The following is a 24,742-nucleotide window of genomic DNA, read 5'->3' on the forward strand; positions in this document are numbered from 1 at the left end:
TGCAGCATTCATTTACAATTGAATTTTGGGTGTATATTTACTGTAAACATCCACGAGACACAACTCGTCCACTAGGGGTAACCTAGGGGTTTAAAGGCTTGTTGCACATGCTAAGTGCAACAGTGATTCCTACGAAAGTGAGTTAGGATTTTCTGCATTCTAGGTTAGTTTTTCTTTTGCTTTACTTGAGGACAAGTAACATTTAAGTGTGGGGGAATCTGAGGAGCACATTTATGTGTGAAATCTTAGGGCATAAATCATACATTTTATCACCTTGGACAGAGTTACTTTGGTGCTTTCTTGTGCTTTTCAGGTTTTAGGTGAATTCTTGTGAAAATGGAGCAAAAGATGCTAAGAATAGCCGAAAGCGTCCAGGAGTTGAGAAAATCAAGTTTGGATTGAGCACTGAAAGAATCACGCCAATCAATCAAATTTGAATAGTATGGATGCGTAGCCCATCGAGTCATCTTCGCAACGGTTCAAACGGCACTTGATTCCGAATTGAAACGAAGAAATTACGGCCGTTTCCGTGGATAGGGGTTTATTTATAATTATTGACAGTCGACCGGGGACAAAGTAAAGCGGAAGCTCAAATTCTAGGGGTCTTAACGCAATTATCAAAAGTTATCTTTCTGTCAGCCGAAAGATTCCATTTGGAAGGCTCTGGAGCAGTCCAATTTCAACTTGAGATATCTTGGGCTCCCGAACTCCAAATTGGACGAAACTTGGGTCTATTTTGGGTGATTTTTCATAAGGAATACAACAATGAGGCCCATATAAGCATCCCATGATCCACCTTTTTTTAAGGACAGATTTGACATTTCATTAATTGTGAGTGAAATCCTAGTCATCACCGTTGCTCTCTCTCTCCTCCAACTTTTCAAGGGCACTTTTGGGATTTGACTATGGATAGATTTAATTTGAAAAATATTCTCTCATCAATGGAAGGTTGAAAAGTCAAAGATGCCTTGATCTCATTGCTTGGAGAAGACATCTACAAAGAAAATGAAGCACAAGTTAGAATTAGAAAGTTACTTTTTAATAAATAGAAGGTTTATGTGTCTAGGATTCTCTTCTCTCCCTCTTTCTATTTTTTTTCTTTTTTCTTGGGATTCAAGGCAATGTAAAGGAGGAAGGAGAAGAGAATATTCTCTTTTCTTAGGAATTATTTCTCCTACCACTTCCCTCTTCTCTCTTCTCCCTTCCCCCTATAAATACCCCTTGCCCTTTGGGTTGTAAGAAGTTAGTTCTAGTTCAGTTTTGAAATTAGTTTTAGTTTAGTTTTAATTTAGTTTTTAGTTCAATTAATTAATGAAATTTCTTCTTCTCTTCTTCTAGTTGTTTGGCTTTCTAAGTTCTAGTTTGATTTCATGCTTTCAATTCCATGATTGTAATGCTTTTGATTCATGCTTTAATTTTATGTCTTTATTATGGTTGTAATAATTCTAGTTTAGTTTCAAGCTCTCTAGTCTAAGTTCATAAGTTGATGACAAGACTTGGAGATTTAGAAGAGGAAGCCATGCAAGGTTTGTTCAAGTATCCAGGTTTTTACTCTCTAAACTCTTAAAACTCATTCTCCTTCTCTTTTTCCATCTCATTCTTCTTCTTCTTCTCCCTCTATTTCTTTTATTTTTTTTATGTGGTTGTGGTTAGATGGATATGTTTTAGGACGCCAATTTAATTTGTTAGATGCTTGTGAGTTAGGATGTGTTAATTTGTTAGTTTAATTAGTTTAATTTAACACTTTAATTTGGTTCACTTTGTATTACTTTAAAGTGAGTAAAATTGGGTGGCATATATCTCTTTGTGTTCGACCCGTAGCTATGATTGACCTGTACGCTTGCGGTATTGTTTTAAACTCAAACAGGGCAGTGGGTGAGCTAGATCGGATGGCATTCCAAGCAGAGCACACAGAAAAACAACGGGAAGAGAGAGTCTAGTCACATACCTCACCAGCCAGGGTCTCAGGGATTTTAATGGACCAAGCTGCATTAAAAATAGAGAGCATAAAATTTGATTTGACTTGAGGGAAGACCCAAGATGAACTTGAAATAGAGTTTGCAACCCGACAAGTGAATGAGGAGAATAGAGAAGGATTCAGATTTGATTGTTCAGCAATGGATGATTTGCCCAACCATTTATCTGACCAAAAACTGAATGAGTGACCACATTACCCACTATTCTATGTCAGCTATTTGACCCCCTGCTGATGGCAATGCTGTAGGTGGCAGTTTGAATTTGTTGCTTTTGTTTGATGTTTATAGGCTTCTCTAGTTTTTTGTTGTAACTTTCTTTCTTTCCTTAATAAACATGACCTTTTAGCTGGAAAAGTAATAACCTTTTAGCTTGGTTTTTTTATTGAAGCAATGAAATTTTAATTTCTTTACATTAATTAATAATTACATAAAATTAATTGTACTAGGCCCAAACTAAATATGTAGGCCCTTGTAACTTCCACATTATCGATCGGATGATTGGAAGATTTCTTGGATCCTAAAGTCATTGAAATTGTTCATGAAAGGGGTTCGATGAACAGTGAGACCACTCGATCTTTAGTCACTCCGCCGGGAGTGCCAATGCCATCACCGTGCTGAAAGATGCACTGGGAAGTCCGTGCCATGTTCAAGGCCATGTCCACAACCCATCTAGGAAGCCCACAGCTTTGAGCACACTCGTTAAGCTTCTTCCATGAATCCCTCACTAAGCCCTCTATGTGTTCTCTTGCTTCTCCCTCTGGGACACCCTTTTCATTCATGTAGCATTGTATGGACTTGGGCACATCTCCCCTTTCCATCTCAGCCTTCAATTGCCAAAAATATAAACCAACTTTAGTAAATGATGGAAATTATAAGGTCCATTAATTCCTATACATAATTTTAGTAGAGAGATTAAGAGCTAATATTAATTATAGCTACATTACTTGGGAAGTTCCGAGGTCATCAGTGAGTCGAGTAATGATAGATGCCCAATAAAATAGGTCACCGGACCCACAGTTCAGAGCCTTCAGGCAATCAAGAGACTCATCAGCCGATAGGGTGCGTCCTTGCAGCTGCAGAAAATAAGCATGAACCATGGCTGCAGGACCACCCACTGATATCCATGCATTACCCAAGTATTCTTCCAACCCTGGTGTGTACCCCTTGTAAAACCATCTTGCTTCCATCATGTATGCTCTGCAAAGTCGTGCCCACTACAAAATATGAAAAAACATATAAATGCAAATTCATTAAAGCTCTATTTGTTTTTATGTAAAATGATGAAGAAATAAAAGTGTCCTGTAAAATAGGATTTTTTGTTGAAAGGAGCATTGGCCAAGTGGATTTTTCAATTTGTAAGATAATAGGGCAATCATTTACGGGGCTGGGTTCAGGGTTGTGTTTGGGGATAGACTACAGGCAGCCTGACAGTCTTTCTTTTAGGGTTAAAAATAGTACCTCTTTCTTAACATAGGGTAAGATATTCAACGCATGATCCCTTTGTGCATCATAAACAATTCCATTACCAAAATTGAGCAGGGCTAAGTAGCAAGATTTCATGTAGTTGGGAAGCTCCTCCACGGCTTTGATATCCCACCTGACAAATTAAAAATATCTCAAATATTTTTTTTGGAAGCCAAGATAAGATAAGCAATTGAAAGATGTACCTTGAAGTCTCTTTGGAACTTACCTATCAACTGCATTTGTGAAGAGTTCAAGTTCATCTAGTGATCCATATACATCATAAATGTCGTCAATTATCGTCAAAATTGAGATTAATTTGGTGAGCCCAATCCTGCATTTGGAGAATCCGGGCTCATAGATAATCCCAACTGTCCACATGAAATTCTCCACTAATCGGTCTCTTGCAAAGCAAAGCTCTTCTTCAAAAGCCAAGTCTCTCCACCACCTACTAGAGAAAATATGCAATACTTAGTATCATTGTTTACATTGAATTGTAACAATTTGAAGTGGACCAACTACGATAAAAGACATTAATTTTATAACAATAAAACGATCAGAACTTCGACACATGTGAAAGGGGGTCACCCTGCAAGGTCACTAGGTGACATTGATGGGAATCTTGAATATCCAAGAGGCATACCACCAAAATAGAGTACCAGGCCCACGCCCAATTATACAAAGGAGGTGGACAATTCTGGTATGGTTGAGAATAAATTTTGATTTATGGTAAAATTTACTTTTTTCCAGACTATTTTCCACTTAGACAAATGGAGCCAAAGCAAACCCTTGCATTAAAGTTGTTATGCTTTAATTAATTAAAAAATTACCTTGATAGCTCCTGTAAATCTCTTTGGTGAACTGATTGCACAATGTTGAAATCTAGCTTCGCTAGCTCAACCAATATTGATGAACTCTTCTTTGTATGCTCCTTCCCGTAAACATTTATGAAGTTCCTAGCTTCTAATCTCACCATTCTCCAGTGCAATGGAACTTCCAATGATCGTCGCACTTGTTCTGCCAGATTATTCCCCAAGTCTTTCATTGATGACTTGAGACGTGAGACACTGAATTCCATGGCTTCCTCTAGCACTGCATCTCCAGTCATTCCAAGGTATGAAGCTTCATATAAGCACAAGAGACCTTCGGCTTCATTACTTAAACAGTCCATGAAGCTCCCATCGTTGTTCTTGAATTCATTAAACACATCTATATGCAAATTAGAATAACACAGGAGTTAAAACCAAGTATCAAATCAAGCGTTTATCGTTACACTAAAACTAATTGATAGTAGTGAGGGCGCAACTTTATTTCTTTATAAAAGTTCATGTAAATTACCTGAACTAACTTGATATCCATGTTCTCGAAAAAGTCGAAATTTTAAGGCAGCAGTACAGAGATCATCATTGCCCTCCAAATAAACGAGATGATGAAGAAGAAGGGACTCTTTGATCTCTTCCTCGAAGTGGTAAACCACTCCCAACCGTTGAATCGAGTCGATGAGTTTCAATCGAACCAATGGATCTTTGGTAGACATTATAAGCTGCTTTACTTCTTGCTTGAGCTCCTCTAAGCGGGCATGGGAGAGTTCATTCTGCAATCCAAACAAGAAGTGGGAGTTTTTTTTTTGGTGAAACAAGAAGTGGGAGTTGGTAAGGCATTAAGACCAAGTGAAATTGTAAAAATATATACAAAAATTGAGAATAATACAAGGGATCGAGACTAGCTAGCTAGCTACTAACCGTGTATGGATTCTTCAAAGACTCAATGACTTGGTGATCCCAAATGGTAGGATGATAATGAGCTGATCGGCGTTCACTCTCTTGTGATGCCGATGCCGATGCCGACGACAACCGTGAGCACCGAGTGTCAGCGACCTTTATTTGACAAACATTACTGCGTTTGTTGTTTTGCAGCCATGAGATATTGTTGGTGCGATGAGGTAGAGACAAAGATGAAGACCAGCGTTGAACGTAGAAACTCATTTTCAAGATAGGTTGAAAGGAAGAAGAAACAGTATGTACCATTTTGATTATTGAAGACCAATTTCCTTTCCAAGCTAATTGAAATGTTTACAAGTTTGTGTTTAAGAATCTAAGAACATAGTAGGTCTTTTTATAGCATTAAAGCACCCAAGTTTCTTACCAAAAAAAAAAAAAAAAAAAAAAGAAAATAAACGACAGAGGCAAAAGATTAGATCATGAGAATGGAGAGGGAAATTAAGGTAGATAAACGTGTTTTTTTTGGTTGAAAATAAACGTGTTGTATATTTACTTTTAGAGATTAAAGGTACCTATGGGGCGTAGAATCCTATCTACTTAGAGATGAAAATTACCTAATTAATTAAGGGGGCTTAGAATCTATTAGAGTAAGATAGAGCCAAAAGGATTATAGTTAGGTTCTGCATATTCCATTAAAAAAAAAAAGAGAGAAGAAGAACGTTTATATTTAGGTTCTGCATATTTCAAAACAAGAAAAACGTTCTCCACGTGGTCAAGATATTAATATTGGTACATCTATCATTTTTTTTGTTTTGTTGCTAAAAGTCAGCAAAATTATATTAAAAGAGAAAAAAGAATACAGAAGAATGGCGTCCAGGCAAACCCAAACGGATACTGGAATACAAAAAATAGGGACAGAACCCTACCTAAACAACACCAGGAAGAACGAGCTTACATTAGCCAAAACAGTGGAAAATCTTCCAAAAAATGGATTGCAGAAAGCGCTGAAGACCATTCCATTGCTGCCTAACAAACCAAGGAATTGAGCCAGAATGAAACATCCCAATAGCCGCCATCGAATCACATTCAATCCATAAACGATCACCCCTATCTCCTTAGCTCTCGAAAGGCCGTGAAAGATCACCATGAATTCCGCCACATAATTTGTGTTGGAGCCAAGGAAAATACTAAAAGCCAAAACGGAGACAGTTTGATCAGTCCTAAGAACATCACCAGCTCCAGCCCTTCCTAGGTTCCCTATGGAGCAGCCATTGGCACTAAGCTTGAACCAGCCTCTTGGAGGTCTACACCACCTAACCTCTCTTATCACTTGCACCGGCTTAGGGAGCAAAGGAATTAACAGCCATCTGGCACAAATCAGATCAAGGTGGGTAGACACCGAATAAGAAAAGGAACCCGAAAGCTCCCTGAGAGAACTGAAAATCAAAATCATAATTGCATCCACCGGCCTAGCCTTACCTTCAAACTTCCTACAATTTCTCTCTGCCCAAATAGTTTAGTCCATACAATTTTGATCTCTCCTCGAGCTACAACCCTATCAATTCTTCAATTTTTTTAAACTAGTGGCCATGGTAGATATCTTAGCCTTCCCACTTTTTTGGTATATTAAAAAAGACCTGCTTTCAAACATTACTGATAGGGTCTAGTCTACGTATGCTGGATGGAAGGACCACTTTCTTTTTGCTATTTTTTTTTTCTAAAGATCATATGTATTAGAAAGAAGGGAAGCAGTTTTCTGTACAGGAGTGTGGCCTACACCAGCACTCCCATGTGTCTATCTCTCTCCTCCTTAAAATAAGGGGGCAGAGGTGTCTTTTCACATGGGGAGGAGAGAGATAGACTCATGGGAGTGCTGGCGTAGGCCACACTCCCGGACAGAGAACTTTTTCCCTAGAAAGAAAGAATTAAAAAATTACAGTCAAAAGGAAGGCTAACCAACTGACAATACAAGCACAAAAGTTGAATATCAAAAACCTCCCACCTTCGGCAATGCCATCAATAGGAAGAATTGGTATTAGACCTTATCACACCATATCCGACCATATCCGATTTCTTTCTATGTTTGCCATTGCTTGAGTATCAAGCATGCAATCTCTCATGATCTCTACATTGTCTCCCTCGATCTTTCATTTATAGTATTGTAATCTTTTCTTTATAGTATGTGTATTATAGGTGATTGAGTTTCCAACATGTGGATTCCTTCACCTATTTATACACTCACAATTGCAATCCAAACTAAGGAATTATCACATAAAATATTAACTTCTATTATGGTATCATGAGCCTCTAGCTCCACCGAGCAAGAGAATCCATTTTTTTTTCTCCATTTCTTGCCTTCCCACGGACTCCCTCTCTTGGATGATATGGGCTCTCCTCCCTCCACCCCAAACACCTCTTCTATCTCCTCCACCATTACACCATCCACTACACCGAGCCTCTCATAGATTCTTTCAATCAAGCTCTCATCTAAGAACTTCGTCCATTGGAAAACCCAGATTGTTCCTTATCTCAAAGGCCAGCGATTCCATGGTTATGTTACTGGCTCCAATCCCTGCCCCAAGGATGCATCATAGGTTGAAAGATGGGAGGAAAAAGACTCCTTAATCATGCGTATCCTCATCTCCTCCCTCTCTGGCGAAGCTATGTCACTTGCAGTTGGGTGTGGAACCAGTAAAGAGATTTGGGACGTCCTTCATGCTGCCTACAGTAATGCCTCCACCTCGAGGATCTTGTCTCTCAATGCTGCTCTTCAACAACTTGTTCAAAAGCAAGATGAACCTATTACTCAATTTATAAGTCGGGCCAAAGCCCTCTCTGATGAACTTGGTGCAGCCTGCAAACCCCTCCCCACGGAGGATCTTAATCTTCATATTTTTTGTGCTCTACGTGCCAAGTTTTCAGCCCCTATTTCCAACCATGATGGACCGTAAAGAACCAATCAGTTATATTGATTTACATGGGCTCCTTGTCAACCATGAGTACTTGCTTCAATTACGATAGGCTGTTGTTGACCCTGCTGCCAGTGCCACTGCCAATGTTTCTCAATACACTCGCGGTCCCCCTACCTAGCCTTATGGTCGTGGCACACCTGGTGGTCGCGGTCGGGGTAGGGTGGTCTTTTGGATGCTCCAACGCATTTGCACGTAGCCCTTGCACAATCTGTGGTTGCACTAATCATCAAGCCCCCACTTGTTACTACAAAAATAAGACCGTTGGTCAACAGTCTCATCAAACTCCCTCTCCATCTGCCTACATTGCCATGCCCAACCCTCCATTACTACCCACCCCGCAGCCTTACCCGCATCTCTCCCAACCCCAACGGTCCTACCCCCCCAACCATGGCCATTATCCCCAACCCACCACTAACCCGGGCCTAGCAACTTGGATTCCTGACACTGGGGCTACTCATCATGCGACACCTGACTTGCAGTCTCTCTTCTCATATGCGCCCTACACTGGTAAGCACGGTTTGTTGGTTGGTGATGGTAACTCTATTCCCATCTCTCATATTGGCTCTTCCTCTATCCCTTCTTCTTCTCATTCTTTATCTCTTTCTGACATTTTACATGTACCGTCTCTTTATAATTCTTTACTTTCAGTTAATAAATTTGCTTCTGACAACAATGTTTTCTTTGAATTTCATGCAACCCATTTTCATGTGAAGGATCCAACCTCCAATCGCATTCTACTTACGGGGCCTAGCAAAGACGGTCTCTACCATCTGCCATCTCCACCGTTGCATGCTCCCTCCACCAATATTGCTCAGGTTTCCTCTTATGATCGCTGGCACCAATGTCAGGGTCACCCTCATGACTGCTCCCTTCACCTCATGGTTAATGATGTCAAGCTTCTTTCATCTTCGCATTTGTGTTCTGATTGTCAAATATGCAAATCAAGCCGTTTGACCCTTCGTGAATCTCATAATCATAGTAGTTCTCTTTTATTTTTAATTTTTAGTGACATTTGGGGACCCTCTCCTACTATTTCATCTGATGGACATTGTTATTTCTTAATTTTTGTGGATGATTTTACTCGCTATAATTGGTTTAATCCTCGTAAGGCTAAATCTGATGCCTTCTCTGTGTTTAAGCAATTTCAAGCATTAGTTGAGCATTAATGCTCTACTACAATTAAAAATGTGCAAACTGATTGGGGGGGGGGGGGAGAGTTTCCGATCTCTTCATTCTTATTTTGCCACTCTTGGCATTCACCATCGAATTTCTTACCCTCACACTCATGAACAACAGGGCACCATTGAAAGGCGTAATCGCCATATTGTTGAGACCGGGCTGACCCTTATGCATCATGCCTCTGTTCTTCAACTTTATTGGGATTTTGCCTTTGAAACGGCAGTATACCGAATCAATCGCATGCCCACTCCCACCCTTGGGACCCTTTCCCCCTATCATCTTCTATCATCTCATCCACCCGATTATAGCTTTCTCAAAGTTTTTGGGTGCCTTTGTTTTCCTTTTCTTCGCCCTTACAATAATCATAAAATTGATCCTCGGTCCACTCCATGTATTTTCATTGGGTATAGTTCACATCACCACGGCTGCCGTTGCATGCATCTTGATTCCCATCGCATTTATATTGCTCGTCATGTTTGTTTTGATGAGCTTCGATTTCCCATTCGCGAAATGCAATCAACTCCCCCTCCCACATCCCTCACACCAACATGGGCTTCCCTACCCCTCACCATCTTACGCGATCCACCATTACCTATTGTCCAAACCCCAAACCCTAACTCACCAAAAACCCCCTTATCCCACACCCCCATCCCTGATGTTGATCCCATATCCCCATTCCCTAGTCCACAACCCTCCCCTTCCCCAACCCCTTCATCATCTCCCCCATGTCGCACACGCCTCTTAAGTGAGCTGTATGCTGACCCCTCCATAGGCCCTCATGCCAATCTTACCCATATAACCCCTGACCCATCTCCCCCTTTAGAACCTACCTATTACACTCAGGCTGTGAAGGATTCTCAATGGCGCCAGGCCATGTATGATAAGTTTACGACTTTGCTTAAAAATGGCACATGGTCATTGGTGCCTCCTCCTACTAATGCAAATTTGGTTGGTTGTAAGTGGCGTACAGGATCAAGCGCAAGGCTGATGGGACTATTCAATGATATAAGACGAGGCTTGTGGCCAAGGGGTTTCATCAACAGCAGGGCTTGGATTATGATGAGACCTTTAGCCTTGTTGTCAAGCCTACAACCATCCGTACAGTGCTCACCTTGGCTGTCTGTAATGGATGGGGTGTTCAACAACTTGATGTCCAAAACGCCTTTTTACATGGTGTTCTTAATGTGGAAGTTTATATGACTCAACCTTAGGGGTTCGAAGATGTTAATCGACCAAATCATGTATTCAGGTTGCACAAATCTTTATATGGCCTCAAACAGGCCTCTCGTGCCTGGTTCAACCGATTGTCCCAGTTCTTGATTCAATCTGGTTTCCGGTTGTCCCAAACGGATCCATCACTATTCATTTATACACAAGGTCCCATGACCTCTTATGTTCTTGTGTACGTCGATGACATTTTGGTCAGTTGGAATCCGCCCATTTACACTGTTACAACAACTAGCTTCTGAGTTCTTGATCAAAGATCTGGGCCGCTTAAATTTCTTTTTAGGGATCGAGGCAACTTACCACTATAATGGCCTTACATTTTCTCAGTCCCTCTATATTACTGATCTTCTCCAATGGGCTTGCATGTCGGATTGCAAACCTGTTCTTACACCAATGGCCACTACCTTTAAAGCATCTACTGCAGGAGGTGTATCTTTTTCTAATCCAACTAAGTATCGGTCGATAGTTGGTGCATTGTAGTAAATTACTCTCACCCGCTTAGATGTAGCTTTCTCTGTGAATCATGCTTGCCAATACATGGATAACCCTACAGAAGAACATTGGACCATGGTAAAAGTGTGTTTCACGCTACCTCAAACACACTGTTGGTTATGGGCTCCATATCACCCAATCCTCCTCTTAAGATCTCCAGGCTTTCTCTGATGCTGATTGGGCCAGTGATGGTGACGATCGTAAATCCACTGGTGGATATGCCATCTACGTGGGAAACAATTTGATTTCTTGGGCCTCCAAGAAGCAGAAGACTGTTGCCTAATCCTCCACTGAGTTCGAGTACAAGGCCCTTGCTGACGCCTGTGCTGAGCTCACCTGGCTCCAGTCCCTATTTGGTGAACTTGGCCTCTCCACCTCTTTGGCTCCTGTGTTGTGGTGTGACAGCATCGGCGCCACGTATCTCTCGATAAATCCAGTTTTTCATGCCCGTACCAAGCACGTGGAAATTGATTTCCACTTTGTTCGTGACAAAGTTGCCAAACGTGACCTTCAAGTCTGTTTTATTTCTACCAAAGATTAGATTGCCGATATTATGACCAAAAGGCTCGGTACGGCCAGATTCTCTTTTCTTCGGGACAAGCTGAAGATTTGCACGCTCAAATCTTCATCTTGAGGGGGTGTATCAGACCATATCACACCATATCTGAACATATCCGATTTCTTTCTATGTTTGCCATTTCTTGAGTATCAAGCATGCAATCCCTCATGATCTCTACATTGTCTCCCTCAATCTTTCATTTATAGTATTGTAATCTTTTCTTTATAGTATGTGTATTATAGGTGATTGAGTTTCCAACATGTGGATTCCTTCACCTATTTATACACTCACAATTGCAATCCAAACTAAGGAATTATCACATAAAATATCAACTTCTATTAGTTAGCAACAAAGAAATAAAGCCTAACAAAATTAGCAAGCATGGAAATGTAAACGACTCTAAGCATCCATCTCAAGGTCCTGCACAATCGACTGAAGGAAATCAATCATTGTAGAGGAGAGATCAAATTTTACTGTAGACTTGACGAGAAAATCAGCTATTGAATTAGCTTCTCTATAATAGTGCGAAATGCGCCAATCAATCGATCTTAAGAAAGGTTGCAAGGATAGCCAATCTTGCCGCGCAAACCAAGGGACTAAGCTTTTACACTGATTTTGGAAAGAAGAATGAACACTACATTAGAGTCACACTCAATCCTTGGTTTGTGAAGCAATAGTGGATTGGTTTGCAACCTTTCTTGCAAGATATCAATTGGAAAATTTTGCACTGTTTCCGGGAAGCTAACCTAGTGGCTGACTATCTTGCGAAATGTGCTGCCAAAAGTGGCTCTTCTTCCCCTGCTTTGTCGATTTTCCCTTCAATGGTTAATGCTCACTTGTTTGAGGATGCTCTAGGGAGACGAAGATATAGATTTGAGTAGGGTGGGGTTCTCTCCTCTCCTTTGGAGTGTGGGTTTCCTTGCTAGTCCCTTTTGTTCTTGTATCCGTCTGGGTATGCCTGGACGTTAAATACTGTATTTTTCTTTCTCTTTTTATAATATATTCCTTGCTGATCCTTAGCAAAAAAAAAGTCACACTCAATCCAAAGTCTCTGAAGGTTGAGATCTCTAGCCCAAAGCAAACCTTTGATTACCGCTAAAAATTCTGCTTCAAAATTAGTTCTAATTTTCAAGAAGCATCTAAAGGAAAAGAACACCTAAGCATTGGAATCCCGAAAAAACTCCTCCTACACCTGATTTACCAAGATTCCCCAGGGAGCAACCATCAACATTCAACTTAACCCAAGAGAGAGAAGGACACCAAAGTACTTCCAAGAAGACATTAGTTTTTTAAGGGATTATAGGAATACTCAAGGATCTAGCGCAAAGAAGATCCCTTACCAAAGAAACTGAATTTTTTAACTTGGGAGAAATGGAAGAAACCTCTCTCAGCAAAGCATTACACACCCAAATCATATTCCTCGATTTATCTTCAAAGCGTCTAAGATTCCTTTCAGACCAGATCAAAAAAGGAATGAGGATAATGCCCACAAGCCATGCATCCTTAAGGCCTACCACCCTTGACTTGAGATTCTGCCATTAACTCAAATCCAGGAAAGTGGGATGAGGGCACCAAGTAATACCAAAGAGGCTCAGAAAGTTCCACAAAGTAATCGTAAAACAGTAGTCCAAGAACAAGTGTGAAAAGGACTTTACCTCTTGAAGCATAAATTACATCTAGAAGGGAAGGGCACCCCTTTGTGATGCACTTTATCATCTATGGAAAGCTTTCCCTGATATAATCTCCAGCCAAGCATAGGGTGACAGGGCAGCAAACATTTATTCTAGACCACAGACCACCAAGGAGAGATCAGCTTTTTAGAACGGATGGCCTCCCAAGGCAACTTCACAGAGAACTCACCCGACTGATTGAGGATCTAGTTACAAACATCAGATACTTGGAAATCTTGAATTTTAATAGCCTTGATCAATTCAAAAATATTCTTTAAAAAATTGACTCCACATATAGAAGAACCCAAAAATAAGCTTGAAATAAAGTCAGCAACTTGACCAGAAGAATGCTGAAAAATACCTGGGTCCAGATTTGATTTTTCTAGACTAGAAAAATCACCCAACCATCTATCCAACCAAAAGTTTATATTTCGACCATCACCTACCAACCATCATTCATTGCAAGATACAAATTCCCAGCCAGACCGAGGAGGATTTATAAGTAGACCTTCAAAGAACCAATTTTGAAAATAAATCTTGCCCAAAAGAACTTAGTCATAACTGAGTCACCATGTTTAATTTGCCAAGCCAACTTACTCTGGCAAGCTTTGTTGACCTCACGCATCTGACCAATGCCTAGGCCACCTTCAGAAAAAGGCCTACAAACATCGTCCTACTCAGAGTAATCTTCTTAACAGAGTCAACTTCACCGCTCCAGATAAAATTCCTCATCCAGTTTTCCGACAAAGAAATCATAGAATTATGGACCGGCATACCTGAAATAACCGATCTCAATAGTTGTACTCATCCCACCATAAAAAGAAATTTTCCTTTCCATCCCGATAAGCGCCCTTTAATTTTATCTATCAAGGGAAGAAGACGCTGAGATGAGACTCGTCCTCTAAGAATTTCCATAACTAAGTCACCATGTTTAATTGGCCAGAAAAGCTTTGGTAATGCTCCAAGAAAAATTTCAAGGCTCAAATGTACCTGAAAGCACCATTACAGAAAATAAACACATCATCAGCAAAGAGGAGGTGACCTGGAGTAGAGACACCTCTAGGACCCCTTAAGGGGAGAAGCCTCTGATCGACCACCATCTTTTTTAAGCCTCTACATAGAACCTCCTCAGCAACAATAAACAACAAAGGTGTTAGGGGATCTCCTTGACGAAGCTCTCTTTCCACTCCAAAAAAAATAGCAGGCCCTCCATTTACCAACATCGAAATTCGAGTTGTAGAAAGTAATTGATGCAGCCACAAAATCCACCACTCACTAAGGCTAAACCTTCGTAGTACTTAAAAAAAATCCCAAGAAAGGGAATCATACGCCTTTCGCACATCCAGCTTCAACCCAATACCACCACCCCTAACAGACTTGTCCATCAAATTAGTCAACTCTGAAGCAAGGCTAATATTTGAGAAAATAACCTTCCCCTTCTGAAAGGCACCATGTTCTTCCGAAATAAGACGAGGCAACACCAACCCCAAATGGTTCGCTAAAACCTTAGAAATAATTTTACAAATAAAATTGCCCATACAAATAGGGCAAAATTTGTCTAAGACCACCGCCCCATCCACCTTTGGAATCAAAGTGATGAAACAATTATTTGTACCTTTGGGGAGTATACCCTCCTGAAAAAAATTCTTGACAGCCCTGCACACATCCCCTTCAATAATCACCCAAGGCCGCCTGAAAAAAGCACCACTGAATCCATTGGGCCCTGGAGAACTATCAGGATCTAAGTCCCAAACCGCCTTCTTCATCTCTATAGCATCTGGAATAGAGTCCAAAACATCCATGTCGACATCCTCAATAACAGAGGGAATCACTTCTAGCAAGTCCAGGTGTTCCTACAATGGAACCTCTTCATTCAAATTTTCATAAAATTTTGAAATATAATCAGCCAAAGCAACAGGATCCATGACCTTCACCCCATCATTTTTTACCAGACAACGAATCTAACATTTTTCCCTCCTTAACATTGCAGAAAGATGAAAAAACATGGAATTGCGATCTCCAGCTTTTAGCCATTTAATTCTTTTTCGAGCCAAATCTTCTCATGATCCTTCAAAGCATTGAGGTACCCCGTCTTTGCATCAGTCTCCATACCAAAAAGAGCATCATTTACACCAATGGTTTCCATGACTTCCTGGACATCATCAAGGACTGTCTTAGCCTCCTTCAAAGCCACATCAAAATTTGGGAATTCACCTCGGGCCCAAGTCCTAAGCACCGGGTTAAGATGTTTCAACTTCTGACTCAAAATGAAGAGGAGAACCACGAGCTAGTAAGGACCAGGACTACTGAACCACCTCCTCAAAGCTAAGGCTATCCGTCCAAAACTTGTGGAATCTAAACGGAGCATTTTTAGGCTTACCCAAAGACTTCAAAGCAATTACCAAGGGGGAGTGGTCAGATGCAACCCTTAGCAAAACCTGTTGACAATAAGATTGAAAGACCTCCAGCCTTCTAGTATTACAAAAACCACGATCCAAAACCGAATCAACACGCCCACGCTTCCTGTTGTTAGACCAAGTAAATTTTTTCCCACTAGAAGAAACAACAATGAGAGCTTAAGGATCAATCATAGCCCCAAATTCCAAAGCTGAACCCAAAGAAAAAGCCCCTGGACCACGCTTTTCACTAGACAGAAACATAGCATTGAAATCGCCCACCACCAACCACGGAGAAGCTACCACTGTCAAGGAACCTAGCTTAAGCCACAAGTCCATACGAGACACTCTAAAGCAACTTGCATGAATAACATATAAAGGAAAAGGACCCCATTCCACACAACAAAGACAGTAATTTGCATATCCGAAGAAGAAACCATCGAAGGCTTAATTATACCCAATCTCCAGATAAACCAAATATTAGGAAACAAACCAGATCGAACATTATGAATTTCGACATATAACCTAGTTTATTAAAGAAAAGAGCGGGAAAACTACTCACCTCAACCTTAGGTTCAGCAATACACACTAAATCAGGAGAATGCTCCACCAAATAGGCGACAATGCCAAACAAGCAACATTCTTCTTGATTCCTCTTATGTTCCAAAAGAGGACTTTCATTGGAAACTAGTCGATTTGGCAGCCAAGCGGTCAGACTGCTTGTGAATAACATTCTCCACTACCTACTGCTTCTTTCCATGACACTACTTTGGCGGCACTTGAAATCCCCCTGCTCAACTTCCAAGGGCGCCTGGTCAACATCCTCCACCTCAGCCGTGTGCACCACCACCCTGCCCTCCCTAAAGGATGTAGGAGCTATGGACTTAACCAATGAATTTGAAGCCCCTGCAAGCAAAACCACCTCCAACTCTCCTCTAGCTAAGTCTGAGACTTCGAGAAGTTGAGTGCCAGATGAGAGGGCACGACTAGCAAGCCTTCCACCATGTTGGAAACCCCCCTGAGCACCCCTGGAAGCACCACCTCTAAGCCCAATACCATGTCCATGACCCAATACCTGAGATCCTCCATGACCCAACCCACGACCCAAGCTAAGAGCCGATCCACCCAAATTCTCCATATCCGAATTTGAAAATCCAATACGTGAAGGATCTTGGGGAATATTTGATTGCTCCACCACTCCTCCACTTACTAAATATTTCACTCTCTCCAAAGATTTTCCCAAATCTCTTTCCAAATCAACAGGTGTTGTTTGATTGGGAGGTGGTCATTTCACATGTGGGGCCCAGGTGGGACCACCTATGAAATGACTACCTTACCCCTATTTTTATTGTCGTTTAGCGGTGCTGCACAGGTGCAGCTCTCGCTACAGCTGGATAAGATCTTTTTCCCAACTCCACCGCCCACCTCGTCTGGAACTAAGGATTCCAGTAGTCTTAGAGAGAGAACTGAGGTTCTTTCCACCTCCTTCTCCCGCACAGAGCACGCCCCATCACTACCAGCCACCGACCCAACATCCACATCATCATTCTGGACTTATCAAGCTTTCTTGGCCTCCACCTCAAGCCGCTTCTTGCAATTGCTAAATGCATGTCCCACCCTTCTACGAAAACCATAGTGCATCATATTATCTTCATACAACACCGGTTGCCTGAACCAAAATTTTTTCGGTGACCTAAGATGCCCAGTCGAGCCTTCTCGAGTCCTTCTATCAAGGGCCACTGAAGTTCCTAGAGCCTTAGCCAAGGATAATAAAATATCTAGGTGCCAATATTCATAATGGAGGTTTGGAAACCAGACCCATACAAGCTTCCGAGAAAGATGAGTTCCATTTACATTAAAATCAGGCCTCCATCTCTGGAACCGAATAAGTTGGTTCCCAACTCTCACTGGACTACGCCGCTGATAAACCCAAGATTATATGAACCAATCAGAGGCTGCCATGTGTCACGGCCCAAGAGGTGACCCATTCCATTTACATTGAAATCAGGCCTCCACCTCTAGAACTGAATAAGTTGGTTCCCAACTCTCACCGAACTACGCCGCTGATAAACCCAAGATTATACGAACCAATCAGAGGTTGCCATGTGTCACGGTCCAAGAGGTGACCCATTCTAGAACCAGAGAAGAACCAACTCGGACATAAGTCATAAGGAAGATCATAGGCACGACCCCCACAGGTGCGACCTCCACTATGGGCGCGGCCTCCTCTCCCCGGGCGCGACCTCCACCATGGGCGTGGCCTCTCCACCATGGGTGCGGCCTCTCCATGGGTGCGGCCTCATAGGCGCAACCTCCATAGACATGACCTACGCGGATGTCGAGGCACCTAGCCTGTGATCCAGTCATCACTAGAGACTTATGCCACCTCCAGGACTCTAGGGCACCGCCTAGAAGTCACGTCACCCAGACGGACTCAAACACCAAAGGAGCTGTCACCATACACGCAGGTGTCTATCTATTAAGGATCCCAGCACAGCTGGGATACTCCCTCCCGCAGGGAGACGGCCAACCAAGGAAGAGCCCTGCTACCCAGGGTCTCTATCCACTACATGGATCACTCGTCATCAAACTGGGACTCTCCACGCCGCCATACTCTACTATAAAAGGGAAGGTATTTTATTCCCTCAACCCATCTTGAATACTATTATTTATCTGTTTGCTCAGGAGATCTGACTTTGGCATCAGAGAGTCCTAGGCCGGAACCACACTGGTTCTCCTTTGTTACTCTGGTCCTTTTGTAGGTTATGGTACTCAAAGGGATAGTAGACGATTTCTTGATGCAACAGATTGGCACCGTCTGTGGGAACGATGCTAGCCATCGTATCTACTAGCTTGTTTCCATAACTGTTCAATTATGGCACCACGGGGTAAGAAGACTGCTCCCTCCACCAATAATGCCCTAAGGGATGGATCACCTCCTCCAGAGAGCTGTCATCGCAGAGCCAATGACCATGACCATGTCTCTCTGGAGAGGGAGATCCCAGACAACGATCAAGTTACGGTAGTCGAACCCAACAACGAAGTGGTGGTGGAGGTAGTACCCAACCCCAATGCACCAGCGACTGTGGGTCAGATCAATGACCTACAATAACAAATCCTCGATGACCAATAACTCTTCCCCGACTACCTGAGGTAGCGTGCAACATCACACCATCACAGGACAGACCCTCGATAGGAACAGAGCCCTAGGAGGTCGCCTCCCACCCTGGGAGGTTGTCTCCCAGGGGTGATAGGTCAGAGAGGCACACCAGACAGCGGGGGGAGCCTCCCCGACTTCCTAGGCAAACAGTAGACCCTTTAGTGCGGTCGAACCGGGGGAGAACACCATCACACTGATTCATGGTACCTAACCCTGAAGGGTCCATCTGGAGGTCGGTGTTCTATGGTCGACTAGGAGGAAGTCATGTACCAGAGCAAAGTAAGACTTACAGCGAAGAGAACCCCTCGCGTTCATGACAGGATTCATCACGACGTGACCCTTCATCCTCTCACCAACAGTCGAGACAGGAGGGGACTTCCAGTAGAGGACGTGATCAAGGTCGCGGTGAACGACCAGTTAAACGTGAGGGACAAGCACGAGATGAAGAGCTCGAAAAAAGACTCCGAGAGTTGGATGAAAAGCTAGCAGGGTTGAAGAAGCAGACCAAGGGTGAGACACACTCGGTCCCTGGACAGCACCCATTCTCCGAGGAGATCATGTCAGCCTCACTCCCATACAGGTTCATGCTACCCACCTTTGAACTCTACAGTGGTACCACCGACCCTAATGACCATATCAATTATTTCAACGGGATGATAACCCTATGTGGTGGATCAGATGTGGTATCCTGTCGAGCCTTCCCTGCATCCCTCAAGGGTGCAGCAACCTCATGGTTTTTCAGACTACGACCATGATCGATTGATTCGTTTGCAGAGCTATGCAAACAGTTCGTGACCCGCTTCTAGAGCAGCGTCAAGCAGAAGAAGACCACGGTCAATCTACTGAATGTGATATAAAACCCTAGGGAGTCCCTCAGGGAGTATGTCAGTAGGTTCATCACGGAGTCCTTAGAAGTCAGAGACCTAGACGACCAGACCTAGCATCTGCCTTTGCTAGGGGCATCCGAGATATGGAGTTGATCAAGGACCTGGCATGTCATGAGACCAAGACTATGAAGGAGCACCTAGAGCGATGCAACAAGTTCACCAACATGGTCGAGATAGTACAAGCTCGGAAGAAGGCAATCGAAGCCAAGCCACAGGACAACAAGAGGTCAGTAATAGATGACCATAAAGATAATAAGAGGTTGAGGACTGAGCATCGACAGGAGAAGGGCGATCACCCATTAGGAAGAAGTGACCATAGCCCAAAGAGGAGTGAGAGAGCAAGTAGTTCAGAGTTCACACCACTGAACACCACCAAGTCCCAAATCCTTATGCAGATCCAGGATCGTGACCTAATCCGATGGCCACGACCACTACAAGAAAAAGGGTTTTTCACGGCATTTTTAGACGGGCCTTAGCGGCGTTTACTGGTAAACACAATCATATAGGAACATTTGACGGAATTTATTAATAAACATCGGTATATAAAGTATAATAAGTAGAAATCGTGTCATTTATATGTAATTGCCGCTACAAGTACATCTTTGGGGGCATTTGGTTTGAACTGCCGGGGTATGTAACAATACAACGGCGTTTATTTGTAATCGCCACAGTAGCATACATCTTTAGGGGCATTTGTTTTGAATTGCCGGGGTATGTAAAAATACAACGGCATTTATTTGTAAACGCCGTAGTATCATACATCGTTGGGGGCATTTATCTTAGATTGCCAGGGTATGTAACATCGTTGGGGGCATTTACTTGTAAATGCCGTAGTATCATACTATATTCATCGCCTGGCATATGTATTTTAGGGCGTTTAGGAAAAAATGCCATTATATGGGGAGTTTCATGATAAAACTCCAAGCTCTATTCATTTCCCGCCTCTTGCTGCGCCCTAACGATATCCTCTCCAAACTCTCAACTCACAATCCCTCACGTTTCTCTCTCAATCTATCACGATCCCTCAAATCTCTCTCAATGTCTTGCATTCTCCCTCAAATCTCTCACCGTCCCTCTTCCCTATCTAATCTTCACATTCTCTCTGAGATTTCTCCCAAATCTCTTTCAATCTCTCTCCCGCTGCAACCATTGTGGACCATTGGGGGCTAAAACAACCGATTGAGGACAAAGGGGAGGATTCTAGGGTTGGTGTTGCTCCAGCCACCACTGCCAGGAGCTCCAGCCTGCTGTAGCTGACATTGGTGTTGCTCTTGGCCTCCCTGCTCGAGGAACATCTCCTACTCTGAGGTACTTAGTACGTTCTTACTCTTTTTATTCCTCTTTTCTCTCCTATTTCCTCTGCTAATGTAACACATTTTTCTCATTTAACCGTTCGGAGTAAGGTGTCTTGCAACAAGTTTCTTTGTTTTTAATACTGGGAAAATGTATTGGTATACCAGTACAATGGAGGATCCAAGATTTATTTGATAGGGCTTATAAATAGTTTATTTTGTGTTTTCCTTCAAGGAGAAAGAACACTACCTGGGTTATTTTATTTTATTGTTGTTCTGAATTTAATGGTTGCAGTGTTGCACTATTGTATTGTCTCTTCCTGAGGTATCAGTTTTATTGTGCTTTGGTGAGTCTTTCATGTTGGGATTCGTAGACAATAGTATGGCATTGACCGGCTCTGCCATAACTTCTCTCTCTAAGGAGATACCCAGCAACAGATTTCATGGGTTCTACATACTCTAACAAAACCAGTGCAGTTCTATTTAGATAAGAGACAGCAGTAAACTTTTTTTTTGGGTAATGCACTTAACTAACATTGGCTATTAAAGTGTACTTAATGGCCACATACTGACCCACTTGGATGGGTGGTCCATTGTTTGGGCTTTTTTCTTTTTTATACCCAGCTGTCTAATGTAGTTAATGATTGGAAAATCATTGACTTCAGAAGTCAGTCTAGACATTGAGAGTGACTGGAGTAGTTAGAACTAATAATGGTGTAATCCCAAACAATCTCTTATGTTCAGCCCTAGCATATTCTTAATCTTCTTAGCCCTCTGCTGTTCTCACTCTCATCCCAGGTTCATCAGTGAGTCAGGTTGTTTTGCGACTGATACAAGAGAGGCTGGCTGGACTGTTATAGTAATTTATAGGAAGAACTTCATCTGAAAAAATTGTGTGCCCAATAGAACAACACATTTTGGGTTCTCTTTCAAGGCTTCTATGAGGATTTCAGACAATTGGGTGTCCTTGTTCTCTCTTAATTCCCTTGTTTAAGTGGACAAGGTGATCAGTAGACCCATAAATTGACTCAGCAGTTGCAAGTGCCAGTCTTCTCTTTCCTATACAATCCATCCCTCGAATTAGAAACCAATTCCCATTCTTCTCGGACAATTTGGAGGAACCTATTAAAGCTTCTGCAATGGAAGGGATTATCACAGATTACCAAGGGATATTCTCTTGCAATAGCTTACAGAGATCTCTTTTTGGGTCCATCTTTCCTTCCCTTTTTTGAACCTTGGATGCCATGGAATCTGAGAAAAGAGGATTGCCAAGAGTAAGAGTGGTCTTCACTTCCTGGCTTTCCATGCCTTTCAAAAAATCCAAGCTCAATTCCGACTACCGGTGTTTCCATGCCTCTTCATTAGTAAAACCAAATTCAATTGTTCGTGACTGGTGACTTCTCAATTGAGATGCACTGCTTGTGATATGGTTGGTCTCCGATATAGACTCGGTGAAAGAAATCGAAGTCGATTAATGGAAAATGCTGGTTTGATTGTGCTGAGATGAGGAAGGCCACCAAGGGTAAGATTTTGAATAGGTATAGCTCTTGTCACTTGAGTTTTAGTTGTTGAATAAGGAAGAGCCTTTTTGGTGGAGGATCTGATTAGGCCTTGGATGGTGTAGGCTGTGGCATAACCTGTTCCATCTTTTCTTCAATTCAACCAAATCATCCTGAAAAAAATAAAACATTAATAAAGGAGACACGTTGTAAGAACAGAGGAAGAGAACTTAATTGAAAGTTGTTTAAAACCTCATCATCAACATCTCTTTACCTTGTGATGGGTGTCAGCTTTATATGGCTGCAACCAGTAAGGCAAGTTGGTTGGACCCTTGACCATGTCTTTGAAATTGCAAGAGCTAAGAAGAGAGGAAGATGGGTTTTGCTGGCCTGATGTGAATATGGCTGCCTCTTTTTCAAAATTGGAGATACAATCAGCACAACAGGTGAGACTGTCTAGTTCTTCCTTAGGAGTGAAAGGTTTTGTTTCTGGCACTAGAGATGTGTTTGGAGAGAGAGATACCTTTGAGTCAAGGCCACTACAAGAATGAAAAAGAAAAGAAAAGATTAAATCTAATGCAAAAAAGGAATTTAAAAAAAAAAAAAAGAAGAATCTCTAAATTTTCCAGTCAATACAGATATGGTAAACGAATTTCATATATAGTAACTAATGCTCTGTTTTTATTTTTCTATTTATTGTGGGTACTGTATTTTATTCACATTTGGTGATTATCAAAAGAAAATTTCTTCCAGATCTATTCTAAAGAAGGGAAAGTGCAAACTCAAATGGTAAATAAACTGGTAGTTTAGCTGAAAATAAACAATTAGATCAATAAGTAAATGAACAAATAGATTGTATAAATAAAAAGATAAAATAAAGAAACCAGATCGAATTTAATAAGTGGACCCTCTTTGAGAAGGTAAAATTAGAAGATATTTGGAAAAAATTAAAAAAAATAAAAAATCAAAACAATGAATATTAGAAACACAGATCCAAGCAAAAATTCAAGGATTTCATTATAAATCTAAAACTTGATGCATTTGAGTGAAGCAATTGATGGTTGGCTTACTTGGAAGCATGGAGGCTCAAACCCAATCCACCTGAAGGAACAGAGACAGCTTGAAGATTCCATTGAGTCTCAAGAGAGGGTTGCTTCATCTGGCACCTCATGTAAGTTTGATAATTTGCAATGGCCATTAACCATACCTTACTGTTTGAGCAGCTATAGTCTGAGAGCAACCTTCCTATCTTTGCAACCAGATGATCAGTAGCATTATAACTACATACTTCTGCTGAGAATCCTCCCTCTTTCTCACCAACACCACCTTCAACTACCCATTTGAGATCTCCAGCATTGATGATTGCTCCCCCACCTCGTGTTACAAGAGAACCCACCTTCCTTCTCAAGTCTGCAACCTTCATCTCCATATCCTCTCTCTTCATGAACCTCAAAGAGACAGAGGATAACTGAAATTTAATAAAGTGGGCCGATCTTAATTCGTCAGGTACCTCGCCACTTTTAATTCAAGAAAGTTGGTTTAAGAGATCTCATGTTATTGAGATTATACATGATGGCTAGTTTGAATTTCTCAATGTAGCAAAACAATTTAACTTGTACCAATGAATATCTTTTCCAAGACTATCAAAACCATAAAGCAAAACATTCTAATTTCAATACTAAAATGCTTAAGACTTTCTGAGTTCATTGATTTGATCCAAAGAAGAATCTGTCAACTTCTTTACTGTGGTTTTGAAAAAAAAATTTTGTCTAAGGGAAAAAATATTTGTCAAAAACCTAAATAGTAGAAATGAACCCATGTGACCTTATGATGAAAGAAAGGGAACTAGAGACTGGTGATTCTTGGGTTTGCTTTAAATTCAAAAGTAGTTCCTTTCCTCATAGAAGCTTTTGTCTGACTCAAAGAAAGGGAACTAGGGACTGTAGAAAGGATTTTACAGAGCAGTCTAGAGAAAGAAAAAAATAGAGAAAAGGAGGGAAAAGGGGAATGTGGAGTTGGTAGCTTTGCAGCATTATCAAAATTAATTGGGTTCCTCATACAAAAAGCTTGCCATCAAATTAGAAAGAACATCTGGAGCATTGCTTGTGAGGATCAATTTGATCAAATTGCAAACTTTTTTGATCTTATGAAAGCAATTTAGCATAGTACTTGGCTCATGGGCCCTTAAATTTACCACAAAAAGCAAGATGTTTCAATAGGTAAAGAGGAATTCTATTCGTGCATTTGTGAA

The 24,742-nt window shown here is 41.6% G+C and overlaps 2 protein-coding genes and 1 long non-coding RNA gene across 3 annotated transcripts in view; 1 reads left to right on the top strand and 2 right to left on the bottom strand.

Moving 5' to 3' along the window:
• The first annotated feature begins 1,457 nt into the window (after positions 1 to 1,457).
• LOC122649095 lies at positions 1,458 to 21,000 on the top strand. The gene is made up of 3 exons (XR_006331164.1): positions 1,458 to 1,468; positions 11,215 to 11,219; positions 20,935 to 21,000. It is a non-coding gene; the product is annotated as an uncharacterized LOC122649095 (long non-coding RNA).
• LOC122649091 (probable terpene synthase 9) overlaps positions 2,389 to 24,742 on the bottom strand; it is a 43,972-nt gene continuing 21,618 nt past the window's right edge. Inside the window, exons 2-7 of the mRNA XM_043842456.1 lie at positions 4,776 to 5,031; positions 4,268 to 4,646; positions 3,667 to 3,885; positions 3,435 to 3,573; positions 2,921 to 3,190; positions 2,389 to 2,800 (exon numbers count right to left, since the gene is read on the bottom strand). Of these exons, the coding sequence (XP_043698391.1) occupies positions 2,513 to 2,800; positions 2,921 to 3,190; positions 3,435 to 3,573; positions 3,667 to 3,885; positions 4,268 to 4,646; positions 4,776 to 4,974 (1,494 nt within the window). The 5' untranslated portion in view covers positions 4,975 to 5,031 and the 3' untranslated portion in view covers positions 2,389 to 2,512. The remainder of the gene's footprint in view (positions 2,801 to 2,920; positions 3,191 to 3,434; positions 3,574 to 3,666; positions 3,886 to 4,267; positions 4,647 to 4,775; positions 5,032 to 24,742) is intronic.
• LOC122649092 (protein SMAX1-LIKE 4-like) lies at positions 22,552 to 24,001 on the bottom strand. The gene is made up of 3 exons (XM_043842457.1): positions 23,562 to 24,001; positions 22,766 to 23,030; positions 22,552 to 22,664 (listed from the first exon to the last, which is right to left on the bottom strand). Exons 1-3 carry the CDS (start codon positions 23,933 to 23,935, stop codon positions 22,554 to 22,556), a joined length of 750 nt encoding a protein of 249 aa, XP_043698392.1. The 5' UTR covers positions 23,936 to 24,001; the 3' UTR covers positions 22,552 to 22,553.

The sequence above is a fragment of the Telopea speciosissima genome, chromosome 1, assembly GCF_018873765.1.
Source record: "Telopea speciosissima isolate NSW1024214 ecotype Mountain lineage chromosome 1, Tspe_v1, whole genome shotgun sequence".
NCBI classification, from domain to species: Eukaryota; Viridiplantae; Streptophyta; class Magnoliopsida; order Proteales; family Proteaceae; genus Telopea; species Telopea speciosissima.